Here is a 26611-nt window from a genome sequence, read left to right as displayed (position 1 = left end):
TGATTTTTTTACATGTTACTGCAATTGTACCAAATTATGGTGTAAGGTAGGTTTTATAGTATATCGCCAGATTAGACAGGTGTAAGAAAACAATGTGTCTCACATAGGTATGATGTTTAATATGATAAATATAAAAGGCCCATAGTGGTTTTTGACAGTTCCTTTACAATCAGCTGGTAACTTTAGCATTTTAATTGATAACTTGTGAAAGATGGTTTCACCCACTAGCTCGCTGGCTGGTTACCACGCAAACATGGTCCTACAAAAAAAACCTTGTGGCATTAATAAAGTGTTTATCGAGATTAAATGAACTGTAAAACATTCACAAACATCCAAACTATGCCCTGGATGGACTTAAACTTTGTGCAGTATTTGTTTCTTCAAGTTTTTACAAAATCATTTAGAAAATCTGTAAATTAGTATTTTTTCCATGTGGTTTTAGCTTCTAAACAATAGTTAAACATTAATTTATCCCCATCCATTGCAAGCTCTGGTATGTTAAGAGCACAAAAAGCACACAATCATTGGAAACAAATTAGTTTTAGAGCTTGTACCGTAGCCGCCATCTTGAATTGACTGGGTAGAACCATAGACAAAAAGAATTAAATATAGACCGTCAGCTGTGCTGCGGTTACCATAGGTTCTGGCGCACACCGCTTGGAGCGCCATGTAGTTACGGCATACGCGCTACGTAAACTACAGCGGTGTGCGCCGGAACCTATGGTAACCATGGTAACCGCAGCACGGCTGACAGTCTATATTCAATTCTTTTTGTCTATGGTAGAACCCTCTTGAATTTGATTATATCTCATTTTGATTTGAAATATTATGCTGGAGAGCTCATGTTGAAAACAGTTAGTTGTTTTGAGTCAGTAATGGTTTGGGGTTTAGCTACAACAGCAGATGGCATGAAATGTTTTCTTAATTTATTAAGACTTTACATTACAAGTTTTGACAAAAGAGCTTTCTTGCTTGGCTTATTTATGACCGGCTTTTGTAAATATACTTCTGATTCTGTCATTACTTAAATTTTGATTAAATCAATGACATTTATTTCATTACGTGAATAGAAAAGAAGAACAAATTTCTAAGAGCATGACAAACAAAAAATAAATAAATAGGAATTGTTTATGAGGTTAAATCTAAAGCTATTTCCATTACATCTAGACTAATAAAGGGGACTAACACACTAAAAGTACGCATAGGTACACTTTTGACTATATGCATTATTAAACAATAGGCATAATAATGCATTAATAACTTAACATTTATCTATGATTAGTTAGCTAGTCATTATTCCATATTTCTTGTTGGAATTAAAATTTAATCTTTTTACTCTGGATTACTGTGTAAACAATTGGTTTGTTCATATAAACAAGTGCAACCGTGTTTGGCACTTTATTTCGATAGGTATGTTTGATTTCAATCAATAAAATAGAGGCTAACCAAATAGGCCTTACGCTTCAATTTTAATAGTATTTTGTAGAAATTGCTTAAAGGAAAAAAATACAGCAGCAGGAACATTGTCGGTGAACAATAGTTACAAGTTTACATGAAAAATATAATTATAAGAATATATTAATAGGCAAGGGAGTCGCAATCAAGATTTGCTAGTTCAATTTGGTAAGGTAAATAATATGTTGCCGTAGAGAAAAGATTTTTTCTTTCAAAAATTAAAAGAAGCGGTTTAAAAAGTATATCTAATTCTTAAGGAACAAAATTTCCTTCCCACTAACTGCAAAGCTTCTTGCAGGACCCATCTCAAATAAAATTTAAAAATGGACAGCCTCTTATGCTAATAGATAATATATTTGTTTTATCTTAAACGTAACAGAAGAAGGTGAAGTTACCAATGAATACAAACCTTATAAGAAGCAATATACTTATGGAGAATAGTCAGAATCGAACTTAGCCACAGAAATGAGCTTCATGCGGCTGCCACTAGTATGTGCACGTGCGGCGACCGCGATACTCTGTCTCTCCCTCTCTAAGCCGATTCTTTGTCTCACTCAGTCAGTTTATTTGGCCGGGTGCTCGTGATAGTAGGGCCTTTGTTACCTAAAGCCCGCACGAAATAAAAATATTCCCAGACAGAATTTTTAACATTGTCATTACGCTTCTTATAAGGTTTGTATTTATTGCAGTTACCGAGTTTCCTGATAAGTAACACCACACAAACAGTTGTAACTCGTACAATCTCTATAAATAACCATTTGGTCCCAGTCTTAAATAAAAATATATTTTACTTTTACAACATTGTCAACAAAAACTTAACATATTTAGAGAAGTCTCATATGAATGATATGGCACTGTGTTGAACGGACAAGAAAAGTACAGGAAAATCTTAAAACACAGATACAATACTGTTATGAGATTGTGTAAGTACATTTACATTATTAAGTTTATCTTAAAGTACGTTTCCATTTCACAGATTTGCACATTGAGATCAACCCACAGAACTGGTGGATTTCAGTAGTATAAATATAAGAGTTAAAAAATTGATCTGCTCTTTAACTAAACAAAATCACATGTAAAAATCTGCTTTGAAATTCACACACGCCACCATCCAATCTCTACATTCAATGAAAACTATTACATAATATAAATTATTACAATAATTGACTAGATTTATATTTCAATGAATAAAGGGTAACAAATAGATCACAAAGAGTTTATAGGATGTTGCAGTGCCATTGGAACGGAAGACCACAACAAAATAGTCGTCGATCCAACGTCTTCGGAGGTAAAAGGTCAAGATCGTCTTCTTCTGGAGTAACTTCGAAGTCTTCAATACTGAAAGTGTCGGTCAGTTCTTGTTTGCCATCTCTCAAGCGTGAAACCGGGAAGAAGTTTATGTCTTCATCGCTGCAAATAGTAATTTGTGTCAAGCTATTTTATAAAAAAAAAAGACAATAGTGTTTGCAATTTAAATTTTTCGTGATTTATCCCTTAGGTGTGTTTTGATGGGATAACTTTTTTATTTATACTTCTTATAAAAACATAATTTTATTTCTCCTAACTTTTGTTACCGGCACTGCTCTGCTTGTTGGATTATCTGAATTGTTCTGTCCTCTGTGTGGTGTGGCACTCAAAAGATTAATGGTTCTACTGTTATAAAATGTGTTTTTCTGAACTCGATAACTTTCTAGTGCACCAAACATGTAATCTTACCTCAACGGATAGTAAGGTTTTGAGATGTTATATGTCGGTAACACATTTTTTAAGTTGGTACTGGTAATGGTTCCTTACTAAATTGATTCCCTGTCCCAGGACAATCAGTAGGCCTATCTGACTGAATACTAAATAAATAAATAGTAATCATTCTTCAAAAGTAAGTTGCAAACATTAACATTTTTAGATTAAATGTTAGTACGGAGGGACAATTTTCCATAGAGACTGTTTTTACTGCCAGGAATTTTTGGCCAATCCCATTTTATAAGCGAATCTAAATCCAAGTAAAACGAAGATCTTTGTGACTAAGATTATACTATCGATCATTGTAGTATATAAAATATTTGTAATGTGGATTAAGCTTAGTTTATTATTTAGAGCTTTTTCTGGACCCACGATTGTGAGTCTTGGCCAATATTAAAGCTATAATGAAAGAATCACTCCTTTACATAGCTGCTAGAAATTTCACTACGTCTATTTTGATTGAACTATGTGCATAGATCTGTTAAAAGTATCGTATCTGTTAATAGAACAAGTAACATGTTTCTTCAACTAATATAAATGATTCCTTAAATGTTTGTGCGCGTACCTATCATCCGTCTCCCAGTCCACTAGTGGATGGTTTTCACGAGGACTTGTCGGAGACTTGCTGGTAGGGATCGGAAGTCGTTGGATGGGTATTAGCTGAGGACTTTTCTTCATCTCATTTTGTGCTTGTAGTTTCTTTGCCTGTTCAATTCTTCTTTCTGAAAAATAGACAGTAGAAAAAAAGTTAACAAAATAATACTCCATACATACAAAATCAAATATATGTGTTGTCTTATGTCCTTCATTTAATACCAAACGGTCAATTCAGTTAGCAGAGAGGCTTCATGAAATTGTTCTATAACAATTGTATGCTGTAAAGGTTTCTGTCTCATTCCTGATCTTATATATTTCCTTAGGGTTCTTTCATGTTATCAAATAAGAATACGGTAAATATTAATTATGTAATTGTGAAGAATATAATGTAGTACAGTACCGGTACCATATCAGGCCCACTTTTATAAATGGGCAGACTGGGCATATGCCAAGGGGCGCCGAAGGTTTGGGGCTACCCACAGGGACCACCGCCTGCCCGCACTAGGAAAAAATGGGGGCACTGCTTTTGGATTTGCCCAGGACCCTTAACGCGGCTTGTACCATATTTCAATTGAGTATATTGTTTGAATAAGTTCCATTATGATAGTTATTATTCCATTGCATAATAAAACTACCCAGTCAAGACCCTTTTGTCAGGTTAACAAAAAAATTTTATAAAGTTAAATTGTGTAAAAAACAATTTTCCGATATATTTACTGTTGTCCGTTAACTTTAAAAAATAATCATAATTATAGTTTGGTGGATTGCCTAACTAGCTCCCAATTAATTCGAAACATGCCTAAGATTACAATTAGCTTCAAAGAGCTGGAGCAAGCTACTCATTTGTAGACCAAAGTAATTTCTGGCACACTTAAAGCCTTTGCAAACGTTACACAAATTCTATGTACATTACTTAATCCAACATTACCTAGTTTCTTATGCAGTTGTTTCCGGGACATCTTCTTTGGAGTAGGATGGTTTAGGTTGGTACTACTGTTGGAACTGTCACTAGCCTAAAACACAAGAAATAAAATAATAAAATGATGACGGTTCAGTAAGGTAGACCCCCTTAACTGACCCTGGATCAACCTCTGCTTGGATTTACACCCTTTGTCAGGTAACCTAGTAATAAAAGTTGTTTTATCTATCCCAGGAATCAAGATATTATCGTTCCAATCCTTATGCAGTTAAATGAAAATACAAAAGTGTGCAGGTCTAGTTCAATGGCGGATCCAGACCATGATTCGGGGATGGGGACAAGTTGGGTTGTAAGGGTAAACTTCCCAGGGGGGGGGTCTAGGGGGTTGGAAGCAAGGGTCTGGGAAATTTTGGAAAATTTGTGTTTTGAAACTATTTAGAAACAAAAACATGATAATTTTTGGCAATTTAAAACTATAGGATTTTAACTAGATTTATTTATTTAAGTCTATCTTTATTATTTATCAAAGTATTCAAAGTCTCTAAGGGGGGGGGGGCAATTGCCCCCTTAACCCCCCCCTTGGATCCGCCCCTGGTCTAGTTTAGTCAAAAACCAGACTTAGAGTAAATTTTAGAGTAAGATTGTGGTATTTCAAAACCTTCTAAATCAAAATCAGGGCCGCGTTAAGGGTCAGTGGAGCCCTGGGCAAACCCAAAAGCAGTGCCCATCTTTTTTCCTAGTGGGGGCAGGCGGTGGTTGTGGGGCACCCGGTGGGCGCCCCTGGGCATGTGCCCAGTCTGCCCGTTTATAAAAGTGGGCCTGTACTAAATCTATTTTATATGCAGATTGCAGATGATACAAATTCCTTATAAAAGAGCAGAGCAATAGTTGAATTATAACAACTAGAACTCCAAACTGCAATGAGGGTTGTCTTAGCATGGTTTCAGTCAAATAGTCTTCACTTCTGAGCAAACAATATCACCAGGATGGACACGGTGGAGCTCTGTTGTATAGCTGGTGTTGTCCAACTCCATCTATATTCGAACTGCTGAGAAAGAAACGTAAGAAGAGGCGATGATGTAAGCATTTGATGTTATCAAACAGACACACCAGTGAGACATTCCATGTCATGTGACCATCGGAGGTACTCTGAAAATTCGTTCCAGTTTTGGTGACTCCCAATCTTAGTCCTACCTACATCGTTTGCCAATATCATTTCAATTTTTTGCCCTTATATCAAGATTAGAATAATCCTTTGTCTTGACATCGTACAGTGCAGGCCGAGCCTCTTTCTCACAAATAAACTTCTCTGTGTCGAACATTACACTGCACCGTATTGAAAACAAACCTAACTGGACAACAGGTATGAAGTAAGCTGCTGCGCGGTGACACCACTTCGTGTAGAATGACTGGGCAGAGTTCTCGATGAGGGTTTGACGGGGACGTACAATCCGCCTTGTGTCACGTTGATAATTCCACTTGTGTAGACATGTCAATTTAAAGCAATGGTCCCTGTCAAGTGAGTGGCCCCGACTTGGGAATCCCGCCGTGGGTTTCACACTCGTGTAGAATGGTTTCTAGAGGCTATAGTAAGTAATTGAAACAGCCATGACTCTTAATTCTACTTGAAGCAGTTTTCACTTATTCAGAAACAAAGCTTCCACAATATTTATTTTATAGGTAATTGCAATGATACAATTGTACAATGATACAATAAAGACTTACATGGAAGAGTCTGTCGTCTTCTTGACTTTGACGATGTTTGGGGTCACTATCAAACCCGCTGTCGTCCATTATGTCAGTTCTTTCAATCCACGGATTGCACGTTGTCATGAGTAACTGACATTAACTGACCTGCAATAAAATTATGCCTTATTGATAAATCCTTATTCAATCTAAAGTGATCCAGTCAACAAAGTATTAAACTGGTCAATTAGGTAATAAGTTTTATCACTAAACGCTACCTCATTTTAATGAAATTTTTATCAAGTATTTCAGATTTCAAACGGATGACAAACCAGTTTTCATCATTACCTAAAAATATTTTCTACCGGGTTCATATTATTATTTTATTTTAGTAAATCCAACATAGTCCTATTTGTCTTGGCTACGTTGAAAGCCTGAAGTGTTTAATAGCTATAATCAACCCTCCTTTAAAAAAACCATTTATGCGTGGTTTTTTTAATTGGCCTATTATTGTAAAAATTAGTAGGCCTATAGGCTGTGTCACACGTAGCAACTTTGCTTGTTGCAGTCACACTAGGGGACTAAGTTAGTAGTTTAGCGTTGACTGTAAAAAAATAAAGTGTTTCTAGTACTTTAAAGCATTGCCATTTCATCAATGGGGATTTAAGCCGACAGGCTTTACGACGTGTCTTGTTACGGTATTGTTGTTAGGTGTGATGTAAGAGAACTTGTATATAATACTGAGGATTTGCTTCGTAACACAACCCAAGGAATAATAACAAACGGAAGTGGGTACGGGATTGGATAGGAAGGAGACAAAGATTGGTGCCTATGCAACGCTTATGGAAGAACTAAGCTTAGCGAGTGAGGACCCTTAATCGTACTAAAATATTCAAATTGTACCCAAATTGAATGAGTTGCTCCTTACTCGGCTACAAGTGACATAAATGTGTTTTTCAAAGGTTGACTTAAACAAAGCCTAAACCTAGTAATTAGAAAATGTCAAAGCTAAGTTACAACTCTCATAGGTCCATATGTTTAGTGTATAAAATGTTGATAAAGAGTTACATAGATCGCTTGGAATTTCTTAAGTTCATAAAAAACTATTCTTAAAAACATAGTAAGACAAAATATTGTAAAATACCGTTTACCTCATAACACATTGCGTTGTGCAGAAGACATTTGTTTTGACAGTAATGACAGCTTTGAGCTTAGCAGACGACAGGATAAATTTCCGTGTGTGCGGTGGGATTGTGACATGGAGAACAAAATATCTTTTTGAGGAAGACTACCCGAAGTCATTGACTAGCCAGCCTTTCAAGCTAAGCCTAATTTACAGCCCAACTTAAAAAAATGTGTCACGATATTATACTGTTATACTTATATCTAATTTCTTTATAAAACTAGTTTTATAGTTGTTTTAATTTCATATCTTGAATCATATAGACACTACACAGCCAAATACTATTTTTCCGAAAGACAAAACGTTAATACTCTGTGAGTTTCTTGATTATTGATTTTGATTGTCAATTTTGCGGTGTGTGAAATTGAAAAGTGAAGTGAAGGTTACGGTACATCATTTTAGGTTAGAACCTATTATGATCTCATAGTTTTACAAAGTATTATGATTTATGTCCAGTTAGTGTACATTATTAATTAGAACTGTTAAGTTCACTAATATTACACGTGGACCTTAAAATAAGGTAAGTTATTTTGTGTGTTTTTTTTTCATTTAAGGGATAGGCCTAAGTTAACTCATAACCTAGGACTAGGCATAACTTTAGGCTATCTTGATTACAGCAGACACCTTGGTAAAAATACAGATTTTTTGTAAATTTAGATTTTGGCTGCACTTTACTTGACGTCCTACACTCATTTGAATGAAAATATCGATCGATATATTGATTAATCGATTGCTTTATTCGATATATCGTTTGGTTAGTTGGGTAAGGTTAACCTTACCTAACTAACCAAACAATATATCGAATGAAAATATCGAATCGAAAAAAACAATCGAATGAGTGTAGGACGTCAAGTAAAGTGCAGACTAGATTTTTTGTTCCTTATACACTTGGCTTAAATAGGCTAGGCATATATGAAAAGAATGTTGGCTTTAACGTTTTGCTTAGTCCACTACAAAAAAACTCGTAGGAAATTAAAAAACTCAACCAATATTTTCTTCATACTGATTTGAATGGACATGACATGATTAACTTAGCACAATTTAACTGTACAGTAATGATATGTTTTGTAAGGTAAGACCTCCTTAAACATGTCAGATTTAACTTATTCCCTATTTAAATAACTTCATTAGTTTAACATAGGTATATACCTAGGCCGAATCTGTGAACAAGCAAACTACAACAGTTTACTTATTCTCCAAACATGGTAATTTTAAATTTAATCAGTTTTTTTTATTTTTGTATTAGGCTAACCAATAACCACTAAGCGAAGCGCATAACAACGCTTAATGTACCTATACTAAATTATTATTTTTTTTAAACACTACAAAATAGTTTAGAATGAAATTGCAAAACTTCAGGCCTAAGTTACCTATGATTTTAGGGAAAAAAAACATTTTTACCCCTTAAAACCCCCTATAAACCTTCGTTCCCATAGTCCAATCATGCTCGCATGTTCGCAAACTCGTTGGAAAAAACGTAGCTTATATTTTACACGTTTACCAAAATTAATCAATATCGGATCATTTTGCTCTAGTTTTCAAGCTAACGGACACTTAATATGAATTTGAACAGGGTATTTTTGGCCTCTTGGGATCTGAAAGATTCCAAAAAGAAAAGAAAAAGTAAATCGTTCCCGGGTCCAGGTCTTACCATGAGACCTATGGTAATATGGTAGCTTATTCCTTGTATTTATGGGAAATTTGCTAATACTCCTCATATTCCCTATACAGGATTAGTAAAAATTCTGGAGACCCCCTGTCAATTGTTTAACCACCCATCCTAGAAAAACTAAACTCTGAACCTTTATGACATGTTATGAAATACTTTTTGGGCATAACCGCTACTTCATGTACATCCACAAAATGGGGGACTTCGAGGGAAACTCAAAGGATTCAAATAGTAAAACCCATCGAGTGACCCCTAATTTTGAAGGTCCTAATAAAAGAAACCCAACAGCGCAAACTAAGAGTCACGATCTCAACCCAGTAAAAAATTACAGCACATTACAGTCAATTGAATTTCTCAGAAGTGAAATTCAACTTCAACAGCTTTTCAAGTCTAGAGAACCCCTGAAAACTTTGTAACGGGTCACACTTGAAAAACTAAACTCTGTACAACTTTGTGGCATGTTATGATGTACGTTTTGAGCCTAATTGCTACTTAGTTCGCAAACCCATAATGCAAACTCAAAATTTTTAAATGTTAAGCCCCATTGAGTGACCCCTCATTTTGAAGAAATTTGCTAATACTCCTCATATTCCCTATACAGGATTAGTAAAAATTCTGGAGACCCCCTGTCAATTGTTTAACCACCCATCCTAGAAAAACTAAACTCTGAACCTTTATGACATGTTATGAAGTACTTTTTGGGCATAACCGCTACTTCATGTACATCCACAAAATGGGGGACTTCGAGGGAAACTCAAAGGATTCAAATAGTAAAACCCATCGAGTGACCCCTCATTTTGAAGGTCCTAATAAAAGAAACCCAACAGCGCAAACTAAGAGTCACGATCTCAACCCAGTAAAAAATTAAATTGAATTTCTCAGAAGTGAAATTCAACTTCAACAGCTTTTCAAGTCTAGAGAACCCCTGAAAACTTTGTAACGGGTCACACTTGAAAAACTAAACTCTGTACAACTTTGTGGCATGTTATGATGTACGTTTTGAGCCTAATTGCTACTTAGTTCGCAAACCCATAATGCAAACTCAAAATTTTTAAATGTTAAGCCCCATTGAGTGACCCATTTTCATTTTGAAGGTCGTGATAAAAGAAAACTAACAATGCAAGCCAGAGGTCTCTATCTTAACACAGTACAATATGGCAGTTAATTGAAATCCTTAGAAGTCTAAATTCTAATTTCTAAAGACTAAAATGATGGGCCACTCAATGGGTCTTACCTTTTGAAATTTTTGAGATTCCCCCGAAATCCCCTATTTTGGGGATGTACACAAAGTGGTGGTTATGCCCAAAAAGTACTTCATAACATGCTATAAAGGTGCGCAGAGTTTAGTTTTTCTAGTATGGGCTGTAAAAAAATTGACAGAGGGTCTCCAGACTTTTTATTACAAAACACATAATAGAGTGCATACTTATTTCCTTCTGTCTGTAACAAAACAGAGGCCGTTCCCTTATGAACATTAAAAAATTACAAAGGCGAAGGAAAAAAAACAAATAAATTGAATATAAATTTCTAAGCCCATGGCCTGGTGGTTCAGGTCCCACCTGGGAAAATTATCTCTTATCACCAATGTATATTTTTAACCTGATCATGAGTGAAGGATGGTTGTAGAATTAAATGTTCACCATACCTCACAGGTAACATGGCCCCAAAGGCAATAAAAACAGTCTCTGGCATAGCTATAAAAATAGAACCATTGGCGAGCCCTAACCTCAGTCAACCGGGAGAGTTAGTTTGCATACGTGACTGTCTCAATATCCAACAATTGGGCTGCCCTTGGCCATGGTGTGATTGTGACAATGGGTCGCCAGGGCTGTCAATCTGTCAATCGAAACACCGGCGCGGCGAGGACACCTGGGCTGCATCGTGACATAACCCTCTATCTCCTTCCTTCCGTGACATGACGTTCAGCACAACGCATACTACTGTACCACGTCGTGCATTAATTGCGCCGAAGAGATCCTTAATTGATCCAAGCAAAGGGTCCCAGAAATGTTCCGTAGTTGCGCTCAGGTAGGGGTGAGTTGCCGGCAGAAGGAATGTCCTTGTTTACGTGTTGTCTTAACCTAATTGTACAGTCAAAGAAAAAGGGCCGCCGCCGCGCCACTTGGCGATTTGAACGTATCGGGTTTCGGGTCGCTCCCTGGAGTAGCTGGAGCAATTGATGCTCATAACTCGTCAGTCCTAACACAGTGCACTGTCTAGACCATCGATGTATAATAACTCCCCAGACCTAATGCGTCGTGACCCGAAACGAAGATATGACCGATTAACTTACCTAACCAAACATCATAACAATTTAGACAATTTAACTATCTAAACCACAATAACTAACCAATTAAAGCAACGAATCAACTAACCCACTACCAAACACTCAACCAACTACTACAAAAACACAACCAATCCCGATAAACCCTCAATGACCACACATCCTAACCTACAACCAACAACTAATTGCAATCTTCATTAAACTATTCTTAACCCTCGTTAGAAACTACGACATGCCATTCGTTATCCAAGTCTCAAGTCTGATCCACACAATCAGCCTGTCAAAGCTCATTCCTTTATTTTACTTCGAGATAATTTTCCGATTATTCACATTTTATTATAAAGACTATCAGTTTCAATTCGAGACGTCTTCGTGTACACAGCTTAATTGAAATACTTCATCAAACGTCAAGATTTTATGCGTAATTTATTTTTCCCGTGGTAGCGGGGTGAAGTGTTGACTTGACTTCACTTGACACTCGAATATGGTACGGTGCAATTAATTATTAGACCCATAATTTAACATCTAAAGTGAAAGCTAAATTTGGACTCCAAATTATTGATTAGTACAGTCCCCATAATGTACGGTAACACTATTTTGTTGAAAGGTGGGGGGTTTAAGCTGAAAATTTGTAGTTTTTATGAAATATTTCGAAAACTTTTTGAATGCAAAATACGTTAATAAATTACGATAGTTTTTAAAACAAGAATGATCCTCAATATTTTTAAAACGTGTACGGTTGAAGGGTTACAAAATGTTAAAAATGGATATGACTTAAATTACCATCGAAATAGGTTTTTTGTGTTCAGGATAGTGTTTTTGTATTTTGTAAAGGCGAATTTGTTGTTTTATTGGTCTGTGATTAATGAAGCCCTTGAGGGAACCTGGGACCGACAACCTCGCTGGACCGGCACCCCCTTCAAAAAGGGCTCCAATGTAATTTTTAATGGAAAAAGTTTCCAAATGCCCATTTAAGTCTTATTCCCTAAAGAATGATAGCATCGAATGCATTGCACCGCTGTAACTCAGCATTATTGCATAGTGATGATAACGATCTGCGATGATCTAGATCTCGGTACAGTTAGTGTCCTGATGTAGGCCTAGTTGCTGCAGACCAGTGACCAGTTGACCGACCAGTACAGGTACTGGGTACTGGTACTGGTAGATCAGCAGACAGTACAGCAGTACCGGGTCACGGTCAGCGAGTTGACGTTGCCTCACGAGCAATTTGCAAAATCCGAGACCCAAATGCGCACCTCACGTGACCACTGGATCATAATTTTCAGGGACCTTCACAGTTCAACATTCACCGGATAGGGTTCTTTGATGTTATAGAATTATGTGGCTAAATATTTGACCTAGGTTGCCGAGTAATTTTCTTACTTGAAATTACCCGACAGGGATAGACAATAAGGACTTGACGAATAGTTAAACCCTCAACTCTTCCTTTGAGAAAACTTGTGGGTTTCTAGGGGTAGGCCTATGAAGATTGTCGCAAGTTCACGCGGCGGCACGTCTACCCGGCACCAAATGTGACCACCGCTATACGGTTAATCGGGCGTTACTAATTTAACAATTCTAGTGATTTTTTCAGGATTTTCTCAGGAAGGTGAATTTTTTATTTTCAGTCTAGCTATAACAGTCATCCTCATATAGGAAATACTTTAAATTTCTATCCACGTCTTTAAAATTTAATTACTGTAAAGATACCCTGGTGTTACACACAAAATACTAATACATTTAAGTCCATTGTACGCATTGTTTACCCAAAAGAATTTCCGAATAGTTGGTTCAGCGTCCAGCAGCTGTAGTAATTCTTTGTTAATTGCACTTCTATCACACCACCTGTCACAAAGCGTGCTTCAGTCCAAAATTATATGTTATGGCTTAGTTTTTAATACTGAAATAGTTATTGTCATACAAAAAGTGCCAAATAGCAAGTTAAGTTTTCCTTTTCGGATTGGCTATAAAATGGGTGTGTTCGAAATTAACCAGTAATTGCCACAAGTACTCTAACCTAACTACGTCTATTTTAATTTACAACCCGCTATGGAATGTCAACTTTTATATCAATAATCCACTATTTTACCCAACAAAGTGTACGCATGTTTCCTCACGTGGGGCACATTGTTGTTGGACGCAGGACGCCGAACTGTCCTTGGATTTCTCCCGTCGTTTTCCTTGGCCCGTTGTATCATCGTCCGTCCTTTACACAGTTTCGACATCTCTCCCCCGCCTCCGATCTGCCGGTCGCCGGACAACGGTCACACGGGTTTTGATAAACATTGAACGAGCGTGCCCAGTCTAGTGGTCATGTCTTGGAGATAATAGCACAGTAAAGAGCCCAGCTCTCATTGCCTCTCAAGTCTTATGATTTGACGTGGTGTCATGTTTTGAAATTTATTTGATTTCTATCTTCTTTGCTTTTTCCTGTTCGTGAGGAAATTGCATTTTATGTAGTGAGTGTTTATTGTTCGCTATCTCTATCCGTCTCTTCTTGTGCAATCAACCTTAAACTAAACAATAAACAATCTATTTGAACCGAAGTGTCAAATCAAAAAACCTGTCGTAAAATTGTACTAGAGAAACGTTCAGTTGATTTTAGCGCACATGAAAGATTCTATCACGACTCACCAAAAATATACGAGGTGACCCAAAAAAACAGGGACAATTTTAGAATGTTATTACTCAGCTGTTATAAAGGCTGGATAGTTCATTGTTGTGGCAAATGAATGTTTATTTGATACCATTTGGTGTATCGTTACTATGGATCATCAATGGTTGCCGCAATATCGTGCCTTTGGCAAGACTTTTTTCAAGAGTAATTTAGTCTTATCATTTCTACTCAACGTCAATTTCGTGTTCACTTACACTTTGGCCGTAATGGTGCAACCCCAAACGGAATAAACTACTCGAAGATGGGTAAACAATGTCCTAAACAAAATGTTGTACTCAAAATTTAATTTACTATGCAAATTTAAATTTCAGTGCAATGTTTTGCAAACGGTTGGCTTTGGACGCTCGACGCAGCACACTCGCGCGAACCATTTCAATGTTTTCCGGCGTTCGAACAGTCCGAGGTATCCCACTAGGTTTGACTTTGAGCGCAGAAGCCGTGATCTGGAAATTACTTACCCATCTTTGAATAGTTTTTCGGTTTGGGGTTGCACCATTACGGCCAATGTTGAAGTGAAAACGAAATTGACGTTGAGTAGAAATGAAAGTCAATCTTCAAAAAAGTCTCTATGCCAAAGGCACGATGTTGCGGTAACCGTTGATGATCCATAGTAACTATACACTAAATGGCATCAAATGAACTTTCTTTTGCCGCATCAATGAACTCTCCAGCCCTCATTAAAAAGGTTCATTGTTAAAGGTTTTTTAACAGCTGAGAAATAACATTTTAAAATTGTCCCTTTTTTTGGTGCACCCTTTTGAGAAGTCTACTTGCTCTGTTCCAGTCGATGCGCGTCTCTTCTACGCGCCCCGCGTTGCTAAATACAGATGAATGAAATGTTTAAACTATACAATTAACAAGTGTTCACTTAATATTGTTTATTATGTAATTGATTACAGATAACGATAAATTACCAAACTCTGTTGGCATTGAGGTAAATCTATGATCGACACGAAAGTAATCAAAATTTAACGATGCAATTCACAACAGTTTCATGTTTGTTCCGCTCAACTTACACCCACTCTGTTGAGAGTTTATATGCACGCGATTTGTCCGAGTTAAAATTATAACTCGTATCATATCGATCATAAACTGTTGTTTCTAAAAGCGTGCTGAATGTGCCGCAGGCTAATTCCACCTAATAGAAAAAGTTTGTTTTGTTCGGTTTACATCTAGGACTATTGACACAACTAGACATTCCAGCCCCATTTTCAAGTTGTCGCCGTAGTTGATGTGAGCCACCGACAGATTGTGCTGATCGAAATTACTAATTTATGTCGAATACACACTTTTTACCAAATCAGACTAATTGAATTCGTAGATCCATAGCAGCAATATCAACCTGGCCAACAACAAAAAAACAAGGTAGACAATACAATTTTAGACACTAGTGCATTCTGGTATATAGAGCGTTCTTTTATTTAGGCTACCTTTTGTTTCTTTTAATTTAAACAAATGTAGTCTAACACTTGTTTCGCTGAATAATAAGTAATAAACAGTAAAACGCTTTAAAACTGTCATTTTATTTTGTCTTGCAGTGATTTCAGTGAACTTCCTTGTTGAATTGCAATGAGGTATACAACCCAATGATCGATTCATCCTCCACCAGAATGCCAATTTCTTTTGTCCGTTGCCAACTTAGATTCTTGAACGTCCTGAGTTGTGTTTCGAATCAAGTAATTGCTGCGGGGAATATAAATTATTTGCATCATTGTAAGCAGCATTGTATACGTATTTAAACGTTTGCGTGTATTAAGAAAACATTTTTGTCTGGACTAAGATGAGACGTATCTTTAACCAGTGACATTTAATTTATTAATTTAAAAGCCCAATGAAGGACAACTAGGTCAAGTCTTGAACTACGATCAGTTACGGACTTTTCTCACTTTTACCTTTTAAAATGATGAGACACTAGTAGGATTGGACAACGTAATATATAGTTTTCCTGCTAATTAGGAGTACTGCAAAAGATGCTCCATTTAGCTAGAGATTATTTAAATAACACAGATTTGTGTTGTCCTCTTAGATAAAAATTCTACGATGTTCAAATCTAGAGTACAGTATAGTGCATTTTCAAACGCCATCCTCAAAGATTGTAGTTTGATATCCGACACTTCTACAACCGTTGTGTATTTTACCTCAACCGGAGCTACAGGTGTGTTTTTTGCTGCGTAAAAACGTAAATTATGCCATGAAAGAGTCATGGACAAGAAAGCGAAACAAATGACTGATAGCTTTCTGCCTATATGTATCTATGTCGTAAAACGGTAATTTTGTTACGGTTTCTCTTGGCATAGAGATTGTACAGTTCTCATAAGCGTTGAAAATTTACAAATAAAAAGATAATGGAAAATAGTAGTGATATTCGTGAAGCCCGTTTTTTCTGGGAAAGAACTATGAAAGATCACACAACTCAAGTTAATATAAAGAGTTGCAATTAAGCTACACTATACTATTGCCGGGAAACCGTTTTGTATTCAACGAGTTAGCTCTAAAAGGACAAATAATTAATTTGGAATGGACAGAAAATAGTATTTCAATCCCCCCCAACACGGGATGGAAAACGTGTTCAGATAAGTAGAAATAAATTTCGTTCATAAGGTTGAGCAAGAGAAGGAAACGAGTTTTCAAACGTATTCCCGTCCTCCGAACTACTTAATAATACTGTTTACTATGTTCAATGCTACTAAAAATGTAAATAACCAATTTCCAAGTAGCCTTCGGGTTGTTTTAACCACAGACAAGGGGGTTTAACTGACCCTTCAGCTTAAGCCTTCAGTAAGTTTAATCCAAGGACAGGCAACAACAAGATGCAGTTAAGCCATTTCTGCCTGTTTTATGACAAGTCGTTAAAATGACTGAAGGTTATATGGTATAACTGTCCGAGTGACATGCATTGTATGTATGTATGTATGTATGTATGTATGTATGTATGTTTTGTTTTCTGTATATATTATGTGGAAATAAACACATTTCATTCATTCATTATTCATTGTCATCACAGTAGGACCATAGTACTAATGATGCCAAAGATGCTTTCATTTTATGTGAATTATCTTCTATCTCCATGGTTTAACAGAGAATATAGAAGACTGCATTTTGTAAAAATCGCATGTTGAGGTCAAGGGGAAAACTAGGCTGAATACACCATTAAATACATTGCTCAGGTAAGAGAATACAAAAGTGTATTCTAGCTTAATATTAGGTCGGTATTGAATTTTAAATATTTCTTAAATAATTGTCTCAGATAACTTTGATATGACTTCATACTATTTATATTCTGTCAACCATCCACTTAGTATGTAAACTATAAGCAAATCTACAGATGAAAAATTGGTTAAGTTTAGTTACTAATGAAACTAGACATTCCATCCCGTGTTAAAGTTTTCGCCATTTTTAACGATAATCATCCTAGTTGGTGCGATGTGAGCCACCGACAGATTGTGCTGGTGTAAATTGGTGGTAGGGACGTTGGTTAATCCCTCAGAGTCCTTCGTCGGATATTCCTGCCTTGCAGCCACATGAAGTTGTCCATGTGAAAATGTAGGAAAGGCAATACCCAACTAGAAACCTCATGGACTATAGTTACACAAATAACTATTCTTAATCAAAGCATACATTGGATATTGTTTTATTACTGTTAGGAACATTGCTTATAGCATTTTTTAGGTCAGGCCTTCAATTTAAATTTAATATTTCCTATTTTTGTACAGTTTTGGTTGTTGGTAATTGAAACAGTTGACAAAACAATAACATGTCTTTGTTTACTTCGGCAAAATCCAAAAATGATAGTAAACATTACTTTCACATAGTTAACATTCTTTTTCTGTAGTAAACAATGTAATGATGCATTTTCGCAGGTGATAAACGTAACAAAAACAGGTAATTTCACAGTAGTGTAGCGAAAAAATCTCACTAAATATTCCTGCCTTGCCATATGAAGTTGTTCATGTGGAAATGTAGGAAAGACATCCAGCGGGTAATATTCACCCCTTGCTATGGACTGACCCTGATATTTAATATTGTCATAGCTAAAGCTGAAATTACCAATAATTGAGTTCTATCGATATAGAATGGCAGCACTTTGTCTAATGGATTCTAATATACTTTGGATTTGTAGAGTTCGTTGTTTAGACTTACTTTGAGGAACCACATTGCAATATTATATCATTTAATTTTCAGTCAAAACCTCACAGACTCTAATGTTCTTACGCAAACATGCACTTTTAATTACGTCCAGTTAAATGTCAATTTGATGTTTAAATTTCTTAACAGCAAATTTTTCGCTTATTAGCCGTTGTGGTGGCAGTTTATTTGGACAACAGACAGTTTTGGGTGTCAGTCATTGTCTTGCTTATCTTTTTGGATATTACCTCAAAAATGTAGTATACACATACTAATATCATAGATGAAGTAATATAATAATAATAACATTACTTCATCTATGCTAATATCATAATAGCTGATTGCAATTGACATCAATGCACTCTGATTGTGGGCCAACCCAACTATGTTCATTTTCATTTGAAAATTTGAAATTTAATTGTTTTATTAATTTGAAATAGTTACTTCAGAGAAAGCGAAATGATGACGTACGTGTCCGTGTCGCCGAAATGTAGAGTCGAGAGGATCCGAACACAACCGAGCCTATACGAGTAGAGCCGAACATAGTCGAAATCGGCCGAACTGTCCTGCTGTCGTTTGCTCTACAATCGAGCGCGCCAGTTCGGTTTCGCGGACGCACCGTGTAGCGGGGAGTTTATTTGTGTCTTGTGGTTGTTAAATACGTAAGTAAAATTATTTATTTAGTTTTAAATTGAGTATTACGTATGTATACACTGAATTTTCGTGTTTGTTAACAATATTTATGATAAGACAACGAATTTTGAAATTTCCCAATAAATAAATAGTTATTCACAGATGTCAAATATTGAAATTAAATTAATTCAGATACAAATCGGTGAAACATGAATCATGTATACTATGTATAAACTATAAATTATTTATCGGCAAATTTGCATTTTAAATTACATAAGTGTGACTAATTTCCTTAAATAAATAGTTGTTTGGAATATTTATAAATAAAATTTGTACTTAGAATATTGACAGGGTGGGCTTGTTCATTATGAAAATAAAATGCAGGATTTGTAATAAATATTTTAAGAGAGTTTGTGTATTGTGTAACAATATGATTAACTTTCAAATCAACTAATGAATATTCACAGTGCTTCTAAGACTGATTGCAACGATAATCTGTCATTTTCTGAAACTAAATTGATTAGCGAAAAATGTATTTTTACTGATTTGATGAAAGGGAAAAAACTACTTTTTGTGTACAAACCCCCCATTCTAATGCTTAGTATGAATTCAATGTTCTTGTCAATTATATCTTAACTTATGAAAAATATCTTCATAGAATAGTTAGTGAATACGTAGCTAAAACAATCACCAACACGTTTTATGTGGTATAATAAATGTTAATATTACTCTTATATTCTTTGGTTGATTCCAATATTTAATTCAGTTATTGCATCATAATATTAACAGCATCAATATTAGCTTATAAATAAATTGTTAAATCATACAACAGCTCTTATGAATCAGCATCATAGTCAATTAATGACAGTTTGAGCTCAATGAGGTTATTTGCCGAAACCTAATATGTTGTATGAGCAATCATATCGATGTTATTCATCCTAAAAGTACATATTATGACTCGATTAATTTTAATGTGTATTACATCAGCCAACAAAACCATACAAAGATCATGCGGCGATGCTTTTGATTTCCTCAAACTGTTTAAATTTACAGTATTTAACTCAGAGAGCTGATTTTCCATGTTTTAAATGTTGATTACTACATTTACAACCCCTAAAAATTGGCTACAAACGCGAGAGTCTTTTTGTGAAACACGTAAACATTTTGTCATCTTATAAATTGCAAAGTGATTCGGAACTAAAAATTTAGTTGGCCTCTGTAGCTGAGAACTATTAAGATTTTACAATTAAATCCTTGACAAAATCAATCCCTAAAGGAAGAAGTATCAATATTTCATTTTGTCCACCTGCTTAGTCATCGTATGAAAATATATAAATTCCATTTGTCATACTTATACAATATAAATTTGAAATAGGTTCTAATCTGCTCTAATCCATTGGGGAATTGGGTAAATCAAGAATGCGGAAACTTCAAAATATCAGATAAATCGGTCTGAACAGAAATGGAAAATGAGTCACGCCACACAAGAATGGTTCTTGTCAGTTTTGGGGCGCCTTGTTTTGCTACTTTGACCCCAAAATGTGCGTAAACATGTAAAAAGGCGACAGTCTGTTCTCACAACAATTGTGTTTGGGACAGGGTGCGGCCCTTGTAAAAATAAATGTCTTTGCCAAAGCAATTTGCCATTCTGTCCATGTTCTGACGTAGTTGTTATTGTCCTCTTCTTTTCTTCTTGTATACTTTGACGCCGTACCGGGAAATGTGAATACTCGAAACTGTTCTGTTTGGTGGACCTTTTACCATGCGTGTGTGAATTTTCACTTTCTCTACCTTTTGAAGTGGGCGAAGGGGTTTGGTGTGGTTTTATGTATGTGGTATCGGCAACGATGATTTTACAAACAATTCTATGAGTTTTATCCAAATCGTTGTGATACATTTATGGCAAAAATATTAATTTTGACTGATTTTGATTTTTAAAATTTAATTGGGCATGCCTTCAATAGGCGCTCTATGTATGCTATGCTTTGTAAAGTATCGTTAAAAAAATACAGATTAAATATAGGATTACGATAATGTGTTTAAATAATTTAGATAGCATCACTTGTAATTCGAAAAATCTATGAGGGTTTTCTTTATTGCCTCTTCCATTTTAAGAGATTAAATAATAGCCTACTTATTTTTTCAGGTTGCAAGGTGGATTAGATAGTTCAGTTTGTTACATTTTGATTTTGCGGTTGTTAACGATATTAAAATGTCTATCGCAGTACGTTGTCTCCATAAATTCCTTATGAATAAATGTCAGAGTATGGTGCTATTTTCAATGCGTATTTAAAAACGTGCAGAATAATTTGTTCACAATATTTCACAATTTGTATCCTCCTTGTAAGCAGCAAAGCTAACCCAATGATTTAATGTTATAATATACTATAACATCTATATAACGTCTATCTATATTATATACCATTAACCCTAGTAGACATATAGACATTTTCTTCAACAATGAACTTATGAATACCCATAGAATTTTTTATCCTCGAATTATTTAAACCGATTTAACACTCATCTTCAGGTGTCTCGTTAGGTTTCTGACTTATCAGATAAGAAATGGGGATTTCGACCCTCAAAAGGGCGCCAGTCCCTAATTTGGGGCCGACGTCGCGCCGGGCGAAATCGGGGCTTGACAAGAGGACAGGACGAGACGAACCTGAATATTTTACGTTCCATTTTGTTTTTGTTTTTGTTTTTTCTACAGGTTTCGTGTCTTTCTTTCAATTATAACTAGTAACGCTGATGATTTAAATAGGTTTATCGTTTTATGTCTGTGTTTAATTTTTTTAAAGGTGTTCAACATTTTTACCTTAAATTTAAAGATCAATACAGTAATTTCTTTGGTGAAAATTATTTGTTGCTCTATAGGATGTCTCGGTAGCGTTATGGTTAGATCATAATTTTAAGGGTCAATATCATCATGTTCGATGATAATAGTTTTATAAAAATCATTTATAGATGTTACAGAGCCACCCAGAACAATACTGGTTCTACAAAAGTTACATGATCGTCAAATGTTGTTTTTCGACCCAAAATTATGTAAGTTTGCTCAGACTTAGTGTAAACTTTGCAGTGTTGTGTTGATCTAGGATATTTTAAGGCTCAGTGAGATTCTTACTCATTCAGTGGAGCTCACATATTTAATTCAGTTGTGCAGTTGTCTGGAAGAATGTTGAATGTGTTAAGTGCTTATAAGATAACTGATAACCTCGTTGCTCTGTTTGACGCATCTACAATCTTGTATCTTGGATTTATCAGTTCGGGATGTAATGTATCGTGCATGAACACGTTTCAATTTATCGACGCGACACTTCTTAAGTCTTTCGTCCGAAATCCAATATTTTATTGGGGTTGTTCAATACTCTACTCATAACACTGTTCAAACGTTACATGTGTAGGAATAAATAAATTTCAAATACAGTATCCATTTTTAAAGTTGCCTATCTGCTTCAGGCCTATAATAACTTCGAGTACAACATTCGATTGGTAATGTGCAACACGAACGCTCTAAATTTTAATATAAACTTGTTAAACTTGCACTCCTTTACGATTCATGTAACGCAATTGTCTGAGAACGTTATCGCCCAACCATTTCAACTCTGTAATTACAATAAATACAACACTTCCTAGAACATAGCCTATTCAACCATTCAAATACCAAGGCTAGCCTTCTTGTATGTTTACAGTTCTGTTAGAACCTATGAACCGTGACGTAGAATCTATTTGCGTTACGCGTTTGTTTGATCACGTACTTTTACTTAGCATTCGTTCGAACGCAACTAAGGTTTGAATGTTATATCTTTATAAACTCTGTGTATATCAACAACTTCCTTAATAAAGCATCGATGGAAATTTCATATTATAGGAGAAGTTTGTAATTAGGAAAGTTCGCGATTTCACCCAAATGTATGCAAGTTAAAAGTTAAGTCTAAACACAACTAAAAACAATGTGTTGTTTTTGTGCAATCTTTGATTGAGAATTGTTTTCTATTTTTAAGATCACGCTCTTACCAAACGGAGATTCGCAATGAAATGTAGAATTTCATGATGATTTTACCTTAAGTGCCGAATGTACCCCAATATAATCAAAACTGTAGTCTATACGTAGTATTTAATCAAATTGTTTTCCTAAATTGTTGCGTGCATACTACGCAGTATAAATAATACTAATCTGTAGATTCATCGTGGTTCGTTTCCCAGATTTACTATAATCAATGGTAAACTAATCAAGGTCGTCTCGTTGTCAGCTTCGGCCAAATGCAAACCTAATCGTCTCTTGAACTTGGACTCTCTTCCAATCAACATTGTATCAGCTTCATGTATCTTTATATCTCTGTGAGTTGTCTTTGATCAATGGCAGTCTAATCAAGGTCGTCTTGGTGTTAGCTTGAGCCAAATGCAAACACAATTTTCTATTGAACTTGGTCCTCTCGCAATCAACATTGTATCAGCTTCTCTAACTCATCATCTATCTTGGTTGTTTCTTATCATTGGCAGTCTAATCAAGGTCGTCTCGTGGTCAGATTGGGCCAAATACAAACACAATCGTCTCTTTAACTTTCGACTAACTTCGATCAACAATGTATAAACCTTTAGTCAATGTTACTACTGTGACGTATCGTTCATCTTTATCACCACAAGTAGTCTCTTATCATCACGTGTAACCCGCGATAATTCGGATGATGATAAGTCATCTCTTATCCGGATGCAGTTAACTACGTGATATCAGTGTGTGAGATTTCTTAAACTCCCAATTAGCGCGATGTTATCTGGTTTACAAAGTGTGATTCAAAGTATGCATGCATAGAACAAATAAATACAACTTTTTCGATTATATTACAGTATTTTATAATTCTTGTACGATCATTATGGAAATCGTTTTTTTCTACTCGCTTGTACTAGTAAGTGATCAAATATTTGTTTTGTCTTGAACAGTTCGCGGACAATAAAAACAGTCGAAATGGTGATTGTAGTCATAAATTGAAGTTGAGCTACCCCAATCGTTTATACTGTATACTAATGCCAAATTTTAATTTAGTAATTTGCAAATTAATTGTAATTTATGAAACTACAATACAAATTGCGTTGTGAATTTACCCACTTTAACTAGAAGTGAACAGATAATCTTTGTTGATTAGGTTGTTTCGGGTTGGTTTTTTAAATAAACTAATGTTTTTTTAGTGACATTGAGTCTGAGTATTTTCTGTCGATAAATTTTCTTGTTCCATGAGGTAAAATTAATTAAAAGGACGTGAGTGGTAACCAATAAAAATATCGTCAATTGGTCCATTTACAAAGTAGTAGTATAGAATAAATAAACACCATTATTTCTATGGTACATTAATTCTGTTGTAGTATCATTATACGTTGGTTCCCCCAAAACACTGACATGGTTTCTCTGGGAGAACACACACGGAAGCTTCAGTGGCTGGATTTCTCCCATCTTATCCCATACCGAAATCTCAATTTTTCCAATCATGAGTTTTCACTTGCCTTCCAACAACCATCTTTTTTAAACTGAATGCAGAACTCCAAAAATTTGATTTATCACTAAGATTATATTAACAAGAACTTAATGTTGTATGCGTTAGGTTGTAAGTACTTGAACATTGTTTCAATTATCTGGTTGCCTACTCAACAAATTCTTATCATTCGATAAGACAACTTTACGATAAAATGCTATTGTAATGGTCCACCGTAATAAAAAATGAAATAAGGGGTTTACAGTGAAGTTTAACTGACGGGCGCTGCTTTAATCAATTCTAGATAGTATTTGTGGGTTTATTTTTCTGGAGTCTATTTGATGATAAAGAAGTCTTCACATTATCCAGACAATGTCTTGGTGTTAGTAGCTAGTTTAACTCAGGGTTTCCTAATTTTAGACTAAAATTTTCTGTCGTAATTTGTATTCTAAAATACATGTATAAGTGTGTTAATTGTATATTCAGTTCGAATGTTTGTCTGACCGTGTATCAACAAATTACTCGCTATATATCAAAAGACATTCGGGAAGATAGGTCACAAAGATGCACATGGACATTGTAATGCAGTTGACAAGACAACAAATTTTGATCGATACGAGTTCTAATTTAAACTCAAGACAGTATATCGCGTGCATACTCTCAACAGAGAGAGCGTGGGCTGCAGTTGAGCATAACAAACATGAAACGCGGATTTTGAATCGCGCCGTTGACTTTTGATTACATTCGTGTCGTGGTGTCGATCATGCATTTACCTGAATTACCAACGGTATTTGGTAGTGTTAGTTAATTGTTAACTGTAATATATTACTTAATACTAAATATAACGCCTAACTTTTAATTATATAATTTGTACATTTAACTTATATGTGCAACAGAGTGATTCGTAAAAATAAAGTACCCATGCCATTGACTTTCAATGTACTGTAGACCTTGATGAGAGACTGACACAGTTTTTGTGGATGGTTTGTTTCCCCTCCGTAGAAAATAAATTAAAAACAGTGTCAACAGCAATTTTACGTATACGTATTTTACGTTTTTTAGTTTCCACTGTAGGCCTACTCATGTAAGGCAATTTATTTGCACAACACTCAGGATAAGAAAAACGTTTTGCTGCAATAAAATTGAAAATTAACTGCCAGTAATTGCCTTGTAACCAATCAGTAAATATACCGATCTGTAATTTTTCTCTTAGAGAAACTTTAAAACTGAGTTAATATTCTAAATATTGATCGGATTTCTCTTGGCACGTATGGTTTGACACGTTTACAGGCCGTGGGTATAATCGGGGATTTCACGAATTGTTATAGGTGAAAATCCTCATATGTTAATACAGCAACAATGAACAATAATTTACATTTATATCCAAAACAGGTGTTAGTTAACTCACAGCTGTGGATACGGGTGACATCTGACCTCGCAACAGCTGTAATGTCACGTGAAGCGGTTTGGCGGGAACGTGTCCGCAGTCACGTCCGGACATGCAAAATTAATTGTTATCAGTTGCATCTCTTATCATCACCTGACACTACACATGTATTGTGTTCGTGTATTTTATGTGTGCGGTTTTGCTTCCACGCTTTCCCAGAAAGTTTACTTAGGGTTATCGGGTTGCGATTCCAGGTATGGAAATTGTGCTGTAAAACTATATGATAATTTAAGGGTTTATTGTTTCAATGTATGGCGTTATTGTGCGTTTGTACGGTATTTGCATAACCGCGGATGAGTCGTGAATATTGTCAACTGTGAGCCTTGGATTTTCTGTAAATTTTGCATTCAAACCTTTAAAATTTGGATGGACCGACTGCAACTGTCAGTTCCTATATACTTTTGTTTTTGGTAGGCTATTATAGATGAATCGTCAACTATTGATACTTTTTGTAAATGTGTTCAATATTGATTACATAATCTCCCGTAATCCCGTAAATGGGATATTGTGAAATATCTTTTGTGGACGATGAACCTAAAAAACCAAAAAATAACACTTAACAGCTGATCCATAACGACAAGTTGTATGTTGGTACTAACCAAAAGTATGATACTGTATACGAATTGTGATGGGAGCGCAACTAATGAGCGTATTAACCTATAGAATAATTAATTATTAAAACTCATTTTAAGTAAACTAAATCAATAATATTTATTTACAAGAAC

General features: G+C 35.4%; 2 protein-coding genes across 5 annotated transcripts in view; one reads left to right on the top strand and one right to left on the bottom strand.

Moving 5' to 3' along the window:
• Positions 1 to 113: 113 nt before the first annotated feature.
• On the bottom strand, positions 114 to 25865 carry LOC128996231 (protein FAM219A). Of its 3 annotated transcripts, none has more exons than XM_054421388.1 (5): positions 25848 to 25865; positions 6437 to 6565; positions 4721 to 4805; positions 3761 to 3917; positions 114 to 2865 (listed from the first exon to the last, which is right to left on the bottom strand). In XM_054421388.1, the coding sequence occupies exons 2-5, from the start codon at positions 6542 to 6544 to the stop codon at positions 2673 to 2675; spliced, it is 543 nt and encodes a 180-aa protein (XP_054277363.1). In that variant the 5' UTR covers positions 6545 to 6565; positions 25848 to 25865; the 3' UTR covers positions 114 to 2672. The 3 variants fall into 3 exon arrangements, with proteins under 3 accessions (XP_054277363.1, XP_054277362.1, XP_054277361.1); XM_054421387.1 differs by lacking the exon at positions 25848 to 25865 and adding an exon at positions 11600 to 11663; XM_054421386.1 differs by lacking the exon at positions 25848 to 25865 and adding an exon at positions 7549 to 7613.
• LOC128996230 (3-hydroxy-3-methylglutaryl-coenzyme A reductase) overlaps positions 7976 to 26611 on the top strand; it is a 64715-nt gene continuing 46079 nt past the window's right edge. Inside the window, exon 1 of one of the 2 annotated variants that reach the window (XM_054421384.1) lies at positions 7976 to 8100. The gene's annotated coding sequence lies outside the window, so the exon portion shown is untranslated. Of the gene's footprint in view, positions 8101 to 18936; positions 18998 to 26611 lie in introns of those variants that run through there. The other variant, XM_054421385.1, reaches the window with a different exon arrangement.

Source organism: Macrosteles quadrilineatus, unplaced genomic scaffold (assembly GCF_028750875.1).
Source record: "Macrosteles quadrilineatus isolate MER2022 unplaced genomic scaffold, UCM_ALF_1.0 Scaffold_6__1_contigs__length_79288215, whole genome shotgun sequence".
Lineage (NCBI taxonomy): Eukaryota > Metazoa > Arthropoda > Insecta > Hemiptera > Cicadellidae > Macrosteles > Macrosteles quadrilineatus.
This window is presented reverse-complemented; position numbering and strand designations above follow the sequence as displayed.

What these genes read in the sequence shown, in the direction of transcription:
- LOC128996231 (XM_054421388.1), bottom strand. Translation starts at nt 6,544, where the DNA reads ATGACAACGTGCAATCCGTGGATTGAAAGAACTGACATAATGGACGAC. An exon ending in AAGACGACAGACTCTTCCAT is followed by an intron (nt 4,806 to 6,436) that starts GTAAGTCTTTAT and finishes CTTGTGTTTTAG; the next exon opens with GCTAGTGACAGTTCCAACAG. An exon ending in GACTGGGAGACGGATGATAG is followed by an intron (nt 2,866 to 3,760) that starts GTACGCGCACAA and finishes TACTATTTGCAG; the next exon opens with CGATGAAGACATAAACTTCT.